The 17,644-nt window shown below is 41.7% G+C and overlaps 1 protein-coding gene across 4 annotated transcripts in view; it reads right to left on the bottom strand.

The window, feature by feature from the left end:
• The window catches only part of LOC118833896 (lysosomal alpha-glucosidase-like), a 76,255-nt gene that overhangs the window by 55,175 nt on the left and 3,436 nt on the right, over positions 1 to 17,644 (bottom strand). For all 4 annotated transcript variants that reach the window (XM_036741312.1, XM_036741313.1, XM_036741314.1 and 1 more), the window contains exons 2-3: positions 2,858 to 2,911; positions 157 to 714 (exon numbers count right to left, since the gene is read on the bottom strand). In XM_036741312.1, the coding sequence (XP_036597207.1) occupies positions 157 to 687 (531 nt within the window). In that variant the 5' untranslated portion in view covers positions 688 to 714; positions 2,858 to 2,911. The remainder of the gene's footprint in view (positions 1 to 156; positions 715 to 2,857; positions 2,912 to 17,644) is intronic.

Here is a 17,644-nt window from a genome sequence, read left to right as displayed (position 1 = left end):
CACATGTGTGTTCTTGAGAAAGTCATTTAATCTTGCTAGGCCTCAGTTTCCACATTTTTAAGATGAGGGACTAGACTGAAATCCCTGGGCTGCCTTCTAGCCCTAAATCTATGATTCTACTATACTAGGAAGAAGAGAAGGACGTAATTCTCCCACCTTGATGTGTAGCCGGGTATCTGTCTCCAAATCCACCTGCAGCTGCAACTCTAGCACATCGTGAGGGTAATAGGTCTTCACTGACCTGGTCAGCACACCCAGGAAGCCTAGCTCAGTCCTGTTCAATGTCTTCAAGGTATAGCTGGGGAAATCAGGGGGGTAGAAGCACCAGGGTGGCCTTCCCTGGCTGCTGCTCTGAAGGAAGCAACAACCTCTCTTCTGGCAGAGTTCTGGGGTCACCACTGTGTCCCGTTCAGGGTAGCAGTCAAATCTCTGGGACTCAGGAACAGAGATACACTTCCCCGGAGGCTCCACAGGAAGTCTCCGCACACTAATGGCCCAGAAGGTGCCCCCCAACAGGCCAGCTCCCACTATCACAACAACCCCCAGCCACCGCCACCTGAGGAACAGGGTCTTCTTGGCAGCAGGGGAGCCAGGCTCATTTCCCTCCTCTTCCTCTTCTTCTTCCTCCTCACCATAAGGACCAGGGGCATGAGTCACACGGGTAGGCAACTTGCGGTATGATTTCATTGTCAGTTCTGAGGATGGAGAAGAAGCCTGGGGAGCAGGGAAATTGGGAAAAAACATAAAAGGAAAATATCTTAACTTCACAGAAGTGCAATCAACAGAAATAGAAAACCATGATTGTTTGGGGACACTGTGTATTTCCTGTTGGTGACCCAAAAGAATGCTACCCTTAAAAAACAGGAGCAGGGCTCTCTCAGGATTAGAGCACAGATTTGCCTGGAATCTAAATGCTCTGTTTCTCAATCTCCAGTCCTGGGACTCTCCTCTTCATAAAAGGCTAAAAAGTGCAATAGGCTCAAAGTATAAATGTATAGCCAGGAATAGCAAACCAGGGAAATCTGTTGTTATGTGTCCTGCAGACCCAAAACGCTGCACCTGGGATGGAGATAATCTAACTCCTTGCTATTATTGGGAATGTGGGAGAAGGGTAGGATGAAATTCATGGATTTCTAGCTAACCTAGAAAAATTCACTTTTAGCTGGAGTTTTGGACTTCTCCCTAATCAACAAATCTGGGCCAGGACAGGCTAGGCTGATAGTGGCTGGCCTATAACTTGGGCGGCTAGGTGGTACAGCACGCAGAGCACCAGCCCTGGAGTCTTTCTAACTGACTCAAATATGGCCTCAGACACTTACTAGCTGTGTGACCCTGGGCAAATCACGTAATCCTGTCTGCCTCAGTTTCTTTACCTGTAGGCGCCATATTATCCATGTCAAGAACTGATTTTTGAGACCCCCACTTTAGGGCAGTAGGATAAAGCTCTGGGCCTGGAGTCAGGAAGACTCATCTTCATGAGTTCAGATCTGACCTCAGACACTTACTAGCTGTGTGACCTTGGGTAAGTCATTTCACCCTGTTTGCCTCAGTTCCTCATCTATAAAATGACCTGGAGAAGGAAATGGCAAATCTCTGCCAAGAAAGCCTCCAATGGGATCATGAAGAATCATACAACTAAATACAGAATTCAACTAAATGACAAGGGCTATAACTTGGGGAAGACTTAGTTTTCTGATAAGCTGGTGAGACAGATCTGAGTCTTATATATGACTCCCATCCACCTCCATACTTTTCCAAGGCAAAAGGGCGGGCTTACTCATATATTTCCATGCATTCAATTCAGTGTAATCCAATTCCACAAATATTTATTAAGCAACTGCTGTGTCTAGGCACTGTCCTAAGTGCCAGAGACATGAAGCCAAAAAAACAAAAAAGAAATAATCCAGGGACTCACACCTAAGACAGCCCCTTTGTCATTTCCTTTTCCCCTTCAAGACTGCCTTTGATGTTTATTTGAACCTGGTTTTTCCTGAATAAAAATGGAGGATGGTTGGTGGGTGAGGAGAGAATATGTTGTGATTTGCACCAGGCTCCCACTGTTTGAAGGCTGCTTTATAGGGTGGAAAGAATATTCACTGTGGAGTCAGAAGATTTAGGTTCAAATTCTACCTCCAATAGTGCTTATGTAACCCAGGGAAACAACTGAGTCTCATGGCCTCGGTTTCCTTATCTGTAAAATGACGGGCCTGTATTTGATGACTTCTGAGACCTTAGGAGGGCCCCATCTCACCAGGGCTGCTGGGTGAATGTTATAAGGAAGATATGTTGTATAAACCAAATCTTCTACCCTTTTGCTAATGCCCGATAAGTTAGGGTCTAGACATACTCAGAGAATACTACTCAGGACCACCTCTGGACTTCTTAGTCCATCTGAGATTCTATCGCTTCCTCCTTTCTCCATAACTGGATTAAATGCCTATGCATATGACATCCGTATTAGTCATATGAGGTGCTACCCAGTGCTATTAGCTACCTGGGTGTGGCTACTTAGAGTTCATTTTGTTCCCCAATGACAAAGCCTTGCTCCCAGTGCCTTAGAGAGAGCTCTTTGAACCAGGCCCCTGACAAACTGGATGGCCTTGAGCCACTCCCAACATCAATGCCTTAGCCTCCTCTCTTTACGAAGGAGCCAAGAGGCTCTCTCACTGAGGGTATGATCAGGAAAACCTAGGCAAAAGTATCCCACCAGTTTGGGTAGTAACAGTACAAGGCAGCTAGGGAGGTGAATAGAGGATAAATCAAACATATATTGACACATCAAACAGCCCTGCTGGAAACTAAGTGATTCATTTAAAATGCTTGCTTTTATAATGAACACGGCTGCAAAAAAACTCACCTGAGAGGAAATTTTTGCAGAGAGAATTTCCTCTGGCAATAGTGGGAAGAGGCCCTGTGGAGAGAAGAGGTTATGTGAATAAATAAAATCATTTTCTTTGAGAACTTAACTTTGTACGCATTTCGCATTGACTAATCTGTGTTACGTGTTATGCTCTGCCTCCTGCTCCCTGACCCCTCCAGAACGCAGGATGCTTGAGGACAGGATTATTTCATGTTTGTCTTTCTATCTCTTACACCCTGTACCCTGCAGAGCCTGACAAATGGAAGGTACCGTTTGTTCTAGCTTAAGTTATTTCATCCTTATTTCATTCTTCACTCCTAAGTTATTTGATTCATTCATTAAACAACAAGTCTTTACTGATTGAATGAATCATGAATCACTTGTAGATGGAGAAGTCCACTTCCATCCTATCTATCCCCACTTCTACTCCCCAGATTTAGCTTGAAATGTAGGGTTAGGGACATCATGTATCATAGGCCCTTCTCTAACATACGGCCCTTCCCAAACCACAACCACAACCTCCTTTGATCCACGGGAGAGGGAAAACATCCTGTGAATAACCATTTGGCCTGTCTGACAAGTTGGGACTTAACCATCATCAAAATGGGCAGTATGGTTTCAACAGCGATTCCCAAACGGAATGATAACCTGGCAAACCCTGAAAGGACGCTGTGGAAAGAGACACACCGTCCTCTCTCGGATGGCCACAAAGAAAAATCTCTAAAGAATAAAGCGGATAAATATCTTCTTCTCCTGGGGCCCTGTCTGACCTTTGGACATCCAGTTCAAAGGGAAGATACCTAGGAAGAAAGGAACGCTAGCCAAGGTTCTCGACTGAGAAAAAATGGGGATTGGTGAAGAGGAGGGGAAAATAATTATAACCAACATTTATGGAGCATTTCAAGGTTTGTAAAACACTTTATATATGTTTCATCTGATCCTTAGAACCACCCTGAAAGTAGGTGATATTATTATCCCCTTTCTACAGATGAGGAAACTGAGGCTGAGAGAGGTCAAATAACTTACCCAGGGTCACGAAGCTAGGAAGTTAGGCAGGATTCAAACTCAGGCCTTCCTGACTCCACATCTAGTACTTTATCCACTAAGCCTCCTAGCTGCCTTTTTACTCCTTAGGAAAGAAAATCCACTTTGGAATCCACAGGTAAGGTTTTTGTGTATTTATTTATTTTGGGGCATTTGTTGTTATTAAGGTTTTTTTTTTAAGCAACCATCTCAAGAAGAACAGAATGAACCACAATGAGGAAACAAATCAGAGCAAGTCGGATCTACAGAATTGTGGAATTGCATGGAGTTGAAAAACTATAAAAACTAGAAAAAGAACAAATTAAACATGCCAAATTACACACAAAATTTGAAATCTTAAAAAGTAAAGATGAGATAAATAAAATTGAGTGTGAGAAAACCATGGAATTAACAAATAAAACTAGGAGTTGGTTTTAGGAAAAAAACAACCATCTAGTCCTGGATTTGGCAAAATACAGCCAGAGGACAAATTCAGTCCTCTTGTCTGTTTTTATATGGTCTGTGAGCTAAGAATGTTGGGCTTTTTTACATTTTTAAATACCACAGCTTTATTTTTAAGATGCAAAAAGAAAAACCATTCTCAGTCCACAGGTGAATGAAAACAGGCAGCTGTCAGTAGTTTGCTTCCCCACCCCCACCCCTCACTCTAGTTGTTCTCTCATCCTAAAAAGGGGGGATCTGAGGCACCATGGAAGGAAGCAGCTCTACCCAAAGTCACAGAGCTAAGCAGCAGCAGAAAACAGGCACTACTAACCCGGGTTTGCTGAATCTCAGTGCTCCTTCTGGCATCTTTGTGGAGTCAGAGGATGATTCAAGTAATAGAGCTGGAAAGAACCCCTAAAAGAAATCCTCTGGCTTCAACTGTGGGTCTTGACTCCATATGACCCCATAAACTGATCCACAGTTTAAGAGGTGCTGAAGGGGTCATGAGTGGAAAGTTTAAGACACCCTGTTTCTAGTCTAAAATCCTTATGTACCAATGGAGAAACTGAGACCCCATGGAGGTTAAGTGGCTTTCTCAAGACTGTTGCTGTTCAGTCGTGTTTGACTCTTTATGACCCATTTGGGGTTTTCTTGGCAGAGAGACTGGAGGGGTTCACCATTTCCTTCTCTAGCTCATTTTTGCAGATGAGGAAACTGAGGCAAGCAGTATTGAAGACCAAATTTGAACTCAGGTCTTCCTGTCTCCAGGCCCAGCACTCGATCCATTATGCCACCTAGCTGCCCTTCTCAAGATCACCACAGTAGGAATTAGAAGAGTTTCAATTTGAAACCTGGTCCTCTGCCTCCAACGGGCAGCTAGGTGGCACAGTGGATAGAGCTTTGGGCCTGAAGTCAGGAAGACCTGAGTTTGAATCCTGTCTCAGACACTTTCTAGCTATGTGACCCTGGGTAAGTCATTTAACCCGTTCATTTCAGTTCCTTAATCTGTAAAATGAGCTGGAGAAGGAAATGGCAAACCACTCCAGTATCTTTTCCAAGAGAACCCCAAACGGGGTCACAAAGAGTCGAACACAACAAAAAAACGCCTCCACAATTCAACCTCTGACTCCAAAGTTAGCAGGCGCTCTTCTTCCCTTCGTTTTTGTTGATTCTTGACCTTGAGGTTCAATTCAATCAAGGGGAGGACAAAAATCTATCTCTTTCTCGCCCTTCTCCCTTCTTCTTTTTTGTCTCAGCTCCTTTTCTGAAAATAAGGCTATTCCTGCAGGACTCTGGTGTACGAGTCACAAAACCATAATAAGTTTTCATTGTTTTACTTGAAAGTTTATTCTGTCCTCATGTGTTTGCCAGCTTTGGCAAAAACTAAGTGGTGTTCCATGCTTGGAAATTCTACAGGCTCCATTGGGAATGAGCTTTAAAAACTTTCCAAGGCCAATTCAGTCAGTAAATGTGTGGCTAGTGTCTGAATGAACCATACTGTAAAACTCAATCTAATAGACATAAAGGACAAAGAAACTATAGATCTGTAATAGGCATTATTAAAAACAGGGGCTTTTAGCATGGAGTCTGCGGACTTTTAAAAAATATTTTTTGTTAGTGTATTTCAATATAATTGGACTCCTTCATAATCCTTGGTATTTCATTTTATGCATTTAAAAACATGGGGCAGCTAGGCAGGCATAGTGGATAGAGTGCCAGGCCTGGAGTCAGGAAGACTCGTTGTTGCTGTTCAGCATTTCAGTTGTGTTTGACTCTTCATGACTCTGTTTGGAGTTTTCTTGGAACAGATACTGTGGTGGTTTGCCATTTCCTTCTCCAGATGAGGAAACTGAGGCAGCTAGTAAGTGTCTGAGGTTGGATTTGAACTCAGAAAGATGAGTCTTCCTGACTCCAGGCCCGGCACTCTAGTCACCACACCACCTAGCTGCTAGAAGACTCATCCCCGTGAGTTCAGTTCTGGCCTCATACGATTGCTAGCTGTGTGACCCTGCGCAAGTCACTTAACCCTGGTTGCCTCAGTTTCCTTATCTGTAAAATGAGCTGGAGAAGGAAATGACAAACCACTCCAGTGTCTTTGCCAAGAAAACCGCAAATAGAGTCACAAAAGTCAGACTCCGCTGAAACAACTGAACAACAACATTTAAAAACATAATTCTGGGGCAACTAGGTGGTGCAACCGGCCCTGGAGTCAGAAGGACCTGAGTTCAAATCAGGTCTCAGACACTTGACACTTACTAGCTGCATGACCTTGGGCAAGTCACTTAACCTCAATTTCCTTGCCTTCCCCCCTCAAAAAAAACATAATTCTGTGAAGGGATCCACGGGCTTCACTAAACTGCCAAAGGGGTCGAAGACATGAAAAAAATTAAGAACCCCTGCATTAAAATAATAACTAACAGCTACAAAGCATTTTTATCATTTACAAAGCATTTTGATGTTGTGGTAATGTTATCCTATCCTATTTTACAGTTGAGGAAACTGAGATCCAGCTGGGTGAAGAGATTTGCCCATGGTCATATGGATCATAATAGAAGAGGTAACATCTGAACCCAGGTCCTCCAGCCTCCATCTGACACTCCAACCACCATGCCACACTGTTCCTCTAACTAGCAGCTCCTGACTTTGTGAGATTAAGTCACTTAACTTATCTGAGCCTCTGTTTTCTCACCCATAAAATAGGTATTGTAATGCTTAGACTATCTTCCTTTCAGAGCTGCTATGGATAAAGTGCTCCAAGTGCAGCAGAAATGCAAGTTATTGTTTCAGAGGGAAAACTGTTCCTAAGTAATGGAAAGAGGCTGAGGAGGTTGAGCTGGGCAGTCAAAGGTCCCTCCAAAGCACCTAAACACAAAACAGAACAAAACAAAATAAAAAGCGTCCTCAATTTTTTTCCCTTTCCGATGCTTTTCCAACTCCTTTATTCCCCAGAATGTGCTAAGTTTTGAGTCTGAGTGGAAAGGGATCGGGTAGGGACATGGGAAGAGAGGAAGGAGTCATTCAGTATTGCCTGGAAAACCTTGACTGGTTTAAACCAGAAAGTGACTTGAAAACAATTTTCATAGAAAAAAAAAGTTAGGGGTTGAGGTGGTAGACTGCAGTGGAAGAAAGCATACTAATTCTGGGAAAATAGCCCCAGTAGGAAACAGCTTAAAGTTTGTACTTCCTGGGGCTCTACGATCTGTGAGCTGGGATCTTTCTTTCTTTTCTTGATCTTCCCCTTCTCTTGGCTTTGGGGCTAATCAGTGGAGCTACAAGGGACCTTAGAAGTCCTCTAGTCCGACTTCGTCATTTTACATACAAGTAAATTTCAACCACGAAAGGCGAAGTGACTTTCCCAAGGGTCACACAGATAGTAAGTAGCAGAGACTGCTTTTGAACCTTCTGAATGCAAATCCAGCATTCTCTCGGCAAAACTGCCTCCTGTAAAAGGGGAATACTCTGAAATTTGGCTATAGGTATAGGGTGGCCCTGGGGCCTGGAATGCCAGGATCAGAAGTCTATCCTTTGCAGGGTGAGCAACAGGAGATGGAAGATTTTAAAATAGTAACAACTACCATTTTAACAGTGCGAGGTTCGCAATGCACTTCTACAAAAATTATCTCATTTGATCCTCACAACCCTGCGAGGTCAGTACTACTATTATCCCTTTTTACAGATAAGGAAACTGAGGCAGACAGGTTAAGTGTGCAGTGTCACATAGCTAGCAAGTAGCTGAGGTGGAATTTGAACGCAGGTCTTCCTGACTCCAAGTCCACCAATCTATCCACTGTGCCATCTAGAGGAGTGGCACGATTACAGAAATCTGCTAGAGGAAAAAAAATAGCCCCTTGTGGCCTTGCCCAACCTAGCTTGACCCAATAACATTAGCAGATGATAAAACTGCTCTATAAAGGGCCTCCTGAGGAACAGTTTAGGAAAGTGATTATGGCTAGAAAGTCTCATATCCTTTCAATCCTAACCTCTTAGAGGTCAGGAATGTGTGTTTTGTATGTTCTAAACTACGAGAACACATTTTATGTTCTCTATATGTATTTACTGGTGTAACTGTTGATGTCAGTTACAAATGGTTTGACAGAATCTCAGAGCTTCCCTGAGCTAATACATCTTTGAATCCACGTATATGTGTGTGTGTGTATATATGTATGTATGTGAATATATATATATAATGTGTATACATACAAGATGTATAGTTAATATTTACATAGATATAGTTCCATATATGTATAGATATTTATGCATCTTTGAATATATGTATGTATATGTATATCTATACATAAATAAGATTATATATCATATATACCTATCTTTGCATCTATATAGTTGCATATATGTATATATGCATTTTTGAATATGTGTATATGTATATATATATATTTGTATGCAGATATATATTTGTGTGTATGGACATATCTTTGTGTGTGTGTTTGCCCAGTGGAGTCTTGAAAGACCAATAGGCACCTAAAATTCCCTTGGAAACACCTAGATACATGTTGCCATGTGTACCATGTGGGATGTTTACATGTCACAACTGCTAGCTCACTTGTATTTCTTTTTATTTTTAATTCAAAATACAAAGAATTGTTGATTCATTAAAATAGCTTCTTTCATTGAAGAGGGCAATTTAGAAATGCACAGGAGGGTTCTTCATGTAAAATGCTGAACTAAGGAGACTTTATAATTCTGCACTTGGCTCTTTTAATAACTAACTATGACTTTAAGCAAGTCACAGAATAACAGAATCTGAGCGTGGGGAAGGATCTCAAACACCATCTAGTTCTATCCAAATCTAAATGAGAGAATTCCCAGATCAGTGGTTATCCAACTTCCCTTTGAAAACTTCCAGAGAAGGGGCACTCTCAAGGTATCCCAGTCGACTTTTATCCAGCCCTAAATAATACGAAATTTTTTTTCTTTCTAGCAAGCCCAAAGACATAGACAGATGATAGATAGATAGATGGATGGATGGATGAATAGATAGACAGACACAGACCGACAAACAGATGGGTGATATACATACATATATATATACTTATTGTATGTATATATATACATACATATATATGTACATATGTATGTATGTGTAAAATCTACCTTATCTCTCTAACTCTGTCCCCACTATTCCTAGTTCTGTCATCTGAGGTCAAGCAATGTGAGCCTAATTCTCTTCTGCATGAAAGCCCTTCAAATACCTGAAGGTAGTGATAATGACACCCCACTCCCATTTCCAACCCCTAAATCTTGTCTTCTTTGGACTAAACATTCCTAGTTCTTTCATAGGGGTAAGAATACTTGGCGGGTGGGGGTGGTTGGGAAGAATACTTGAAAACAGGAAGACCTGAGTTCAAATGCTCATTCAAACACTTAGTGACTAAGAGACCTTAGACAAGACACTTAACCACTATGTGCCTCAGTTTCTTCATTTGTAAAATGAGGATAATAGCATCTACAAGGGGTTTTTGTGAAGACCAAATTTTATATATATGTATATCTATGCATGTGCGCATATACATGTGTATATACATATGTGTATAAATATATTATATATGTAGATCTATATGTACATACATTTATGTATTTTGGCCTAAATTTCAACATGTTGTGTATACACATAGGTAGGTGTAGATAATATTTTGAAAACCTTAAAGATGTATATATGTATATGCATGTGTGTATAGTGCATGTGTGTGTATGTATATGTATGTTCACATACACATATATGTCGCCCATTATGTTTTTTCATCCCTCCACCATACTGGTTACCCTCTTCTGCAAGCTTTCCTTGTCAATGTCTCTCCTAAAATGTCATACCCAGAACTGAATGCAATGGATCAGATATGATCTGACCTGGGCAAAGAACAATGGCATTTTCACCGTCCTTAGTGGAATGGAATGCGCTAGAAAATTATTTATTAAGCACAGTTCTGAGCAGTGGGGAGACAAAGAGAAAATGGAGCCAAGTCCTGCCCTCGTGGATGTCATATTCTAATTGAACAAGACAATACATAAAGGGGGACTCACGTACACATTCAGATCATGGTGGTTAGCAAGGCCAGGTTGTTCTTAGACTCTGACAGAGAAAGCAGCAGGGCAATTAGTAGAGGGATGGATGAGGGGGTCAGATTTAGCCAACAGTTGATGCCTTGTGCCTGACGGGAACTGGACAATGGGGAGACGAAGGATAGATTGGGGAAGAGAGACATCCATCCATGGCTCTACTCAACAGTGGCAGGTGGTTCTGGTTCATCTTTAATGTTCCAGACAATATGTCTTTCTTAGAGCAGCCTGGTATTGAATTAGCTTTTTTGGGGGGTGGGGGGGTGGGGAGGGACTTGTAGACATGAACTGTTGCCCTTTCCTCTCCAGTCCTCACCCAGGTGATTTTTTTAACTCCTTACTTTCCCACAATTTACATAATCTTTATTCCATTCAATTTAACACACTCTTGTTAAACATCTACTAAGTGCAGAGCTGCCATCATAGGTCCTGGGGAAATGCAAAGTTTTAATGAGGCACAGTTCCCACCCTAGTGCTGCTTGAAGTCCTGCATGGGTAAATGACACATACACCAATAACTATAACATCTAAGTGAATAAGAAAGAGCTGGGCAAGTGAAGCATTGTGAAAAGATGAGGATTAGGTAGGAAAGTTTAGAAAAAATAAGTTTTTCAAGCTTCTAACAGAGGGATAATTTAACTCAATACGAATTTATTAAGTATCTATAATATACAGAACACTGTGTTACATGCTGGGAAAAACACAAAGCTCATATAAGACAGGGTTCCTGCCTTCACTGAATTTATGGACTACTAGGCAGTATGATACAAGCACAGATGTGTAAAATATTTATTACATGCTATATTCATTAGGGAGGTAAAAATAATCATGGTTGATATTTATATAACACTTTAAGGTTTGGAAAAATGTTGAAGACATATTATATCATTTGATCCTCATAACCCTCTTGTGAAGGTACATACTGTAGGTAATATTATTCCTGTTTCATAGATGAGAAAACTGAGGCTGAGAGGTTAGGTGAATTGCCAGTGGTCACATAAGTGGATACGCATCAGTGGTGGAGTTTCAGCTATGGTCTTCATGAGTCCAAGTCCAGTATTCCTGCCACTACCACAGAGAAAAAATGTGGATTATTGGTTAGTGGGGGGAGGAGAGGGAGAGATGGATGGGGATCAAGGAAGATATTGCAATTGGGCTGGGCTTTGGATGATGAATATATATATCTAGCAGACAAAGAAAAGAAGGAAAGATATTTCAGGCACAAGGAATAGCATGAGCAAAAGCCCAGAGCCAGCAAAGTATGTATAGGCCAACGTAGTCGGAGCACGGTGATCAGTATTATGACATAAGCCTGGAAAGATAGGGCAGCAGCCCGCTGTGGAAAGTCTTGAACACCTGGCTAAGAAATTGAACAGTATCTAGTAGGCAACAGGGATTAATCCACTGAAGATATCTGAGTAAAGGAAATGGTATTTATGCATAAGGAAGACTACCCTTCCAACAGTGTGGAAGGTGGGCATGGGGTGTAGGAGGAGAGAGGGACATTGTGGAGGTAGGAAGAGCTTTCTTTATATCTAAATCTCCATCTGTTAAAAAGATGAAAACAATGTCTACCACCAGCCAAGAGGAATAGTGTTATAAATTAAATGTAACATCATCATTATTATCATCATCATCATCATCTGAACCACTGAGGACCCAGGTTTATCTTCATGCCATGATAAGGTAATCAAAGTAGGAATCTCCTTCAAAGATTTATGATCCTATTATTCCATAAATGCATGAATGGTTGGACAGTCAATAAATATTTATTAAGTGCCTCCTATGTGCCAGACACTGTGCTAAACTGTGGGAATACAAAGAATGGTAAAAGATAGCCTCTGATCTCAAGGAGTTCACAGTTCAATAGGGAGACATCATATGATAAACAACTATTGACAAACAAGATTCTATACAGGATAAATTAGAGACAACCTCCAGACAGAAAGCACTAGAATAAAAGGGGATCAGGAAAGGTTTCCTGGGAGCAGCTAGGTGAGTACAGTACCGGCCCTGGAGTCAGGAGGACCTGAGTTCAAATCCAGCCTGGGACATGTGACACACTACCTGTGTGACCTTGGGCAAGTCACTTAACCCCAATTGCCCTGCCTTCCCCTCTCCAAAAAAATTAAAGGAAAGGCTTCTTGCAGAATGTGTGATTTTAGCTGGGATTTGAAGGAAGTCAAGGAAGCCAGGAGATAGAGAGAAGGAAGGAAAGCATTCCAGGCTTGGGGGGTGGAGGTGGAGGTGGTGGTACAGGAGGCAGTCAGTGAAAATGTCCAGAGGTGGGAAATGGAGTGTATTGAAGAAGTCAGTGTCCTTTGGATCTCAGAGTACATGGGGGATGGAGGTGCAAGGTGTAAGAAGACTCCAAAGGTAAGTATGGACAGGTTATGAAGGGATTTGAACAACAAAGAGATAATTTTATGTGTGATCCTGGAGGCAAGTAGGGGAGTGACATGTTCAGAACTGTGTTTTAGGAAGATCACTTTGAAGCCTGAGTAGAAGACGGACTGGAGTAGGGAGAGACTTGTGGCAGGCAGACGTTGTAACAGTCCATGTATGAGGTAAGGAAGATGGAACAGGACGGGAAGTACTGTCAGAGGAGACTTCACAAAGGCAAAATTGATAGGCCTTGACAACAGATTGGATTGGGAGGGGGATATGAGAGAATGAGAAGATGGGAATGATACTTAGGTTGCAAGCCTAGGTGACTGGGAGGGTGATGCTACCCTCAACAGTAACAGGGAAGTTAAGAAAAGGGGAAGGTTTTGCAGGGGAAAGATAATGAGTTCAGTTTAGAACATGGTGAGTTTAAGATGTCTATAGGACATCCACTTCAGAGACGTTCAATAGGCAGTTAGATATGTGAGACTGGAGAGAGTTTTAGATTGGATAAATAGATCTGAGAATTATCATCATGGAGACAATAACTGAATCTATGGGAGCTGATGAAATCACCAAATGAAATAGTATATAGAGAGAAAAGGCCTAGTATATTGTCCTGTGGGGCACCCAAGGATAAATGGTATGATGTGGATGCAGATCCAGCAAAGGTGACCGAGAGGAATAGTCAGGAGATAGACAGGAGGAGAACCAAGAAAAAGTAGTGTCACGAAAACCCAGAGAGAAGACAGTATCAAGTAGGAGAGGGTGATGGGTATTGTCAAAGGCTGAAGAGAGGTCAAGAAGGGTAAGAACTGAAAAAAGGCCACCAGATTCATCAATTAAAAGATATTTGGTAAGTTTGGAGGGAGTACAGTTTCAATTGAATGGTTGTTGTCCCTTGTTCTCAAAGAGGACCCAAATGACATCACTATGTTAGTCAAGTTTCAGTGTGTCCGACTGTGGCTGTTCAGACCTATACAAACTCAGAATGCTCTACCACAGGTCGGGCACAAATAGTCCATGTGAACATTTGGGGTGGATTCTCTAAATTTGACATTTTTTTGTGTGTTTTGACTGCAGGGTGGGATCTTTGCCTGCCTCGGTAATCAGGCCAGGGCTGAGGTAAGCAGACAATTTCTAGGACACCTTTTCTAGCCCCTTCCTCACACCAGGAGGTGAGCAGAGTGATCCTTAAAAGGCTGCTCAAACACTCCGGGACTACTGAATCTCGCTGCTGCTTCTAGTGAAAAGATAACCCTATGGCCTGGGCCGCCTTCGTAGAGGGTTGTGACTACAGCTTCCAGTGTATCTCCACCCGCTGCTTCATCACTTACCCGTCACCACAGGACTTTGAGACAGGTAAAATGGTATGGGTGATGTTTTTTGATTCATGCTTAAATTGGATTTAAGTGAGGCAGAGTTGTACAAAGTAGTCAGCCTCACTCTCTCCTTCAGAGTCATCACAGTGGCAGGACAAAGCGAAGAAAACTGGCGGTGGCTCAAGATGCACTGGATGACCTTGGTGTCTAACCAAGCTCTAAGAGTTCCACAGCCCCTGCTTCAGCAGCCTTCACGGCCGTTGGAATAAACTGTTCTCATCCACTGGGGAAGTCTTCACATGCTGGGGCAGACCACCCCCCCCAACTCACCAAAGGTTTGAGACCCCTCGGTTACCCTCAACCTGGTTTAGCCCAACTGTCCAAATAGTTTACAGGGTGTGGCTGCTGTGCATACTACAGCTTCTTGGAGCCACAGGAGAGAGTTAGGTGGAACACGTAGACACCAAAGGTGGAAAGCAGCCCTGAAAACGACTCGGCAGTCCTCACACCTGAGGTACTAGTCTTAATAAAACCATGCTGTAGAGTTAAGGAGAGAATTAGAGAAAAGGAAGTGGAAACCCGTACTGTAGATGGCCCTCTGGAGGAGTTTTGCCATAAAAGGGAAGAGAGATATGGGATAATATCCAGTGGGGATGGATGGATTTTTTTTTTGAGGATAAAGGAGACATGGGCATGTTTGTAGGCAGTAGAGAAGCAGCCTGTAGACAGGGAGAGACTGAAAATTAGTGAGAGTAGGGACGATGGAGGAGGCAATCTGCTGGAAAAGACTGGATGGAAAGGGATACCTTGTGCATATAAAGGAATTTGCCTTGAGAAGAAGAAGAATCTCAAATGTTTGGTTAATTTCTGCTAAGACCTAACAGTCATCCTTCCCTCTACATCTATTTCTCCTGACTTACTTTCCCTTCTTTTCTAACTTTTCCACTTCTCGCTTCTTTTAATTTCCCCCTCCTCTTCTTCTTCCACTTTTCCTCTTGGGGCTCATCATTCTTTTTTTTTTTAAATCAGTTTAATTAATGCCCTTTGTTTTTATGTCACAGTCATTTCTGGAAATAGTCCCCTCCCCCCTACACAAATCAAGCCTCCCTTGTAACAAAGAAAAACAGTTAAGCAAAAACATTGGATCCAGTGACCCACTTCTGACAATATATGCGACATTCTGCTCTAATGATACTCATTATTAGTAAACAAACAAACAAAGACCTCCCAACTAAAAACTGAATTAGTGGTTTTCTTTCCTAGCTTTCTTCTGGACTTTCCATTATCTAGTACCTAATCTTCCTCATGTAAAGATCTAGTAATGATATTCCTTTGCCCAAAACCCTTCAATGTCTCCCAACGGCACTGTGAGTCAAGTTCAAACGTCTTAGCTTAGTATTCTCTGAAGTCCTTTGCAGTCTAGGGCCGCCCAGATCTTTTTGCGCCTTTTTATCTCATGCTCCTCCGTACTCCTCTCCATGTACTTCATATTCCAACCAAACTGGACTATAGTTTCTGCTGTAGACCCAATGTTCTAGCCTCCTAGTCTTGGCTTCTGCTAGTCCTTTGTTTCTAAGATGTCACTCAGTTCTCCCCCATCTTTCCCTCGGCTAAATTCTTACCCATTCTTTGTAGCCTGACTGAACCACCACCTCCATATGAAACTTTTAGACAGCTATATGGATTTCCTTCTATGTCTTGCTTACCTAATCTACTTCACTGACCAACACTTTCATTTTTAGCCTTTTTATTCTAACTATTCTCATTCTAAAAAAATAATTATTGCTTTACAAAGTAACTTGAGATCTGATAATGTTAAACCTCTCTCTTGCCTACTTTCCCTTGGTATTTCCCTCAGTATTTAGGCACCTTTTTTTTTTGGTTCCTCCACATATGTTATTTTGTCTCATTATATAAAAGAGTCAACCAATCAACAAGCATTTGTATCATGTACTGAGAACTGTGTCAGAAAGGGTCCCTGCCTGGGATGACCTTACATTCCAGGACAGAAAACATGTACATGAGTACATGTTCATATATATATAAACAAAAAAACTATACAAGGTAAAACCAAGGCAATTAATTACATTAGCAGCTGTGGGGGGGGGGGGGGATTAAAAAAGGCCTCTGTAGGAGGCTACATCTGAGCTGACCTTTGAAGGAAGCTATTGATTCATTTGGTATAGTTGGGACTCGATTGGTGTGGATCATGATTCCTCAAAAGTGGCCTCATGTATTCAAAGTTATAATTGTGCAAAATATGGTTAAGATGACTAGCACAGCAGTCAACCCTTAGATTAACTTGGATAGTACGGCCAGGTCATAAACATTGACTTTCCCTTTATTTCAGTGAATGTTGTTTATAGTTAGGTCTATAGAAGTCTCAAATCCTGTGTGTGACTGGGTAGGCATGAGGGATTTTTTAATCACCCCTTAGTGACCTTTCACATTTGAATTTAAACATTTTAAGGTTCTTGAGGGCAGGAATCGTCTTTTGTCTCTTTTGTATGCCTCGCCCCCCACACTGTGCAGGGCACAGAGTAAGTGATTAATAAATAGATTAATTGATAGCATATTATAGTTACCTGTCCACCTACTACCCTCTTGGCTACTAGACTATAAACTTTATAAACATCACGGCTTGTAGTTTCAGCTCAACTCTTCATCACCCCATTTTTTGGTTTTGTTGTGGGGTTTTTTTTGGTAAATATACTGAAATGGTTTGCCATTTCCTTCTCTAACTCATTTTACAGATGAGGAACCTGAGGCAAACAGGGTTAAGTGACTTGTCCAGGGTCACACAGCTAGTCTGAGGCTGAATTTGAACTCAAGAAGAGGAGTCTCCCTGACTCCAGGCCTCACACTCTATCCACTGTGCCACCTTAAACTTATGTTTTACATTTTATTTATTCTATATTATAAACTTTTTAATTCTATGTCTTTTCTCCCCTCTGCCTAGTGAGCACTTAATAAACCTTTCATAGATTTAGAACAGTAACATAAGATGATTGAGTCCAACCCCTTCATCACAAAGAAATTAACTGAGTCACCCAACATCAAACAGGCAGTAAGTGTTCAAACTTGAGTTCTCTGACTCCAAATCCAGTGCTTCTCCCTGCTATCGCTTGACTCCCTAGGTCCATACATCTCTCCTCCCTCTCCACTGGAAGCCCCAGAGAAGTCAAGACAGAGGACCTAGCTTCAGATTCTGTCTCTGACCCATACCTTTGGGTAAGTCATTTAACTTCATGGGGCTTTCTTCATTTTCTCATCTGTAAAAGGACTAGGTGGCCTTTAAAGTCCCTTTGAGATGTAAACCTATGGTCCTAAGGAATTTTTTTCTTTTCATGTTTTTACTTATTTATAGCATTCAAAAAATTTTGAGTTCTAAATTCTCTCCCTCCCCCACTCTTTGAGAAGGCAAGCAATGTGATATCAATTATACATGTAAGGTCACACAAAACACATTTCCATATTAACTATGTTGCAAAAAAAAAAAAACCCAAACAAACCAACAACAAAAAGCAAGAAACAA

Source organism: Trichosurus vulpecula, chromosome 1 (assembly GCF_011100635.1).
Source record: "Trichosurus vulpecula isolate mTriVul1 chromosome 1, mTriVul1.pri, whole genome shotgun sequence".
In the NCBI taxonomy this organism is placed as follows: Eukaryota; Metazoa; Chordata; class Mammalia; order Diprotodontia; family Phalangeridae; genus Trichosurus; species Trichosurus vulpecula.
Note: the sequence above shows the minus strand (reverse complement) of the source record. Positions and strands in the feature narration are given on the sequence as shown.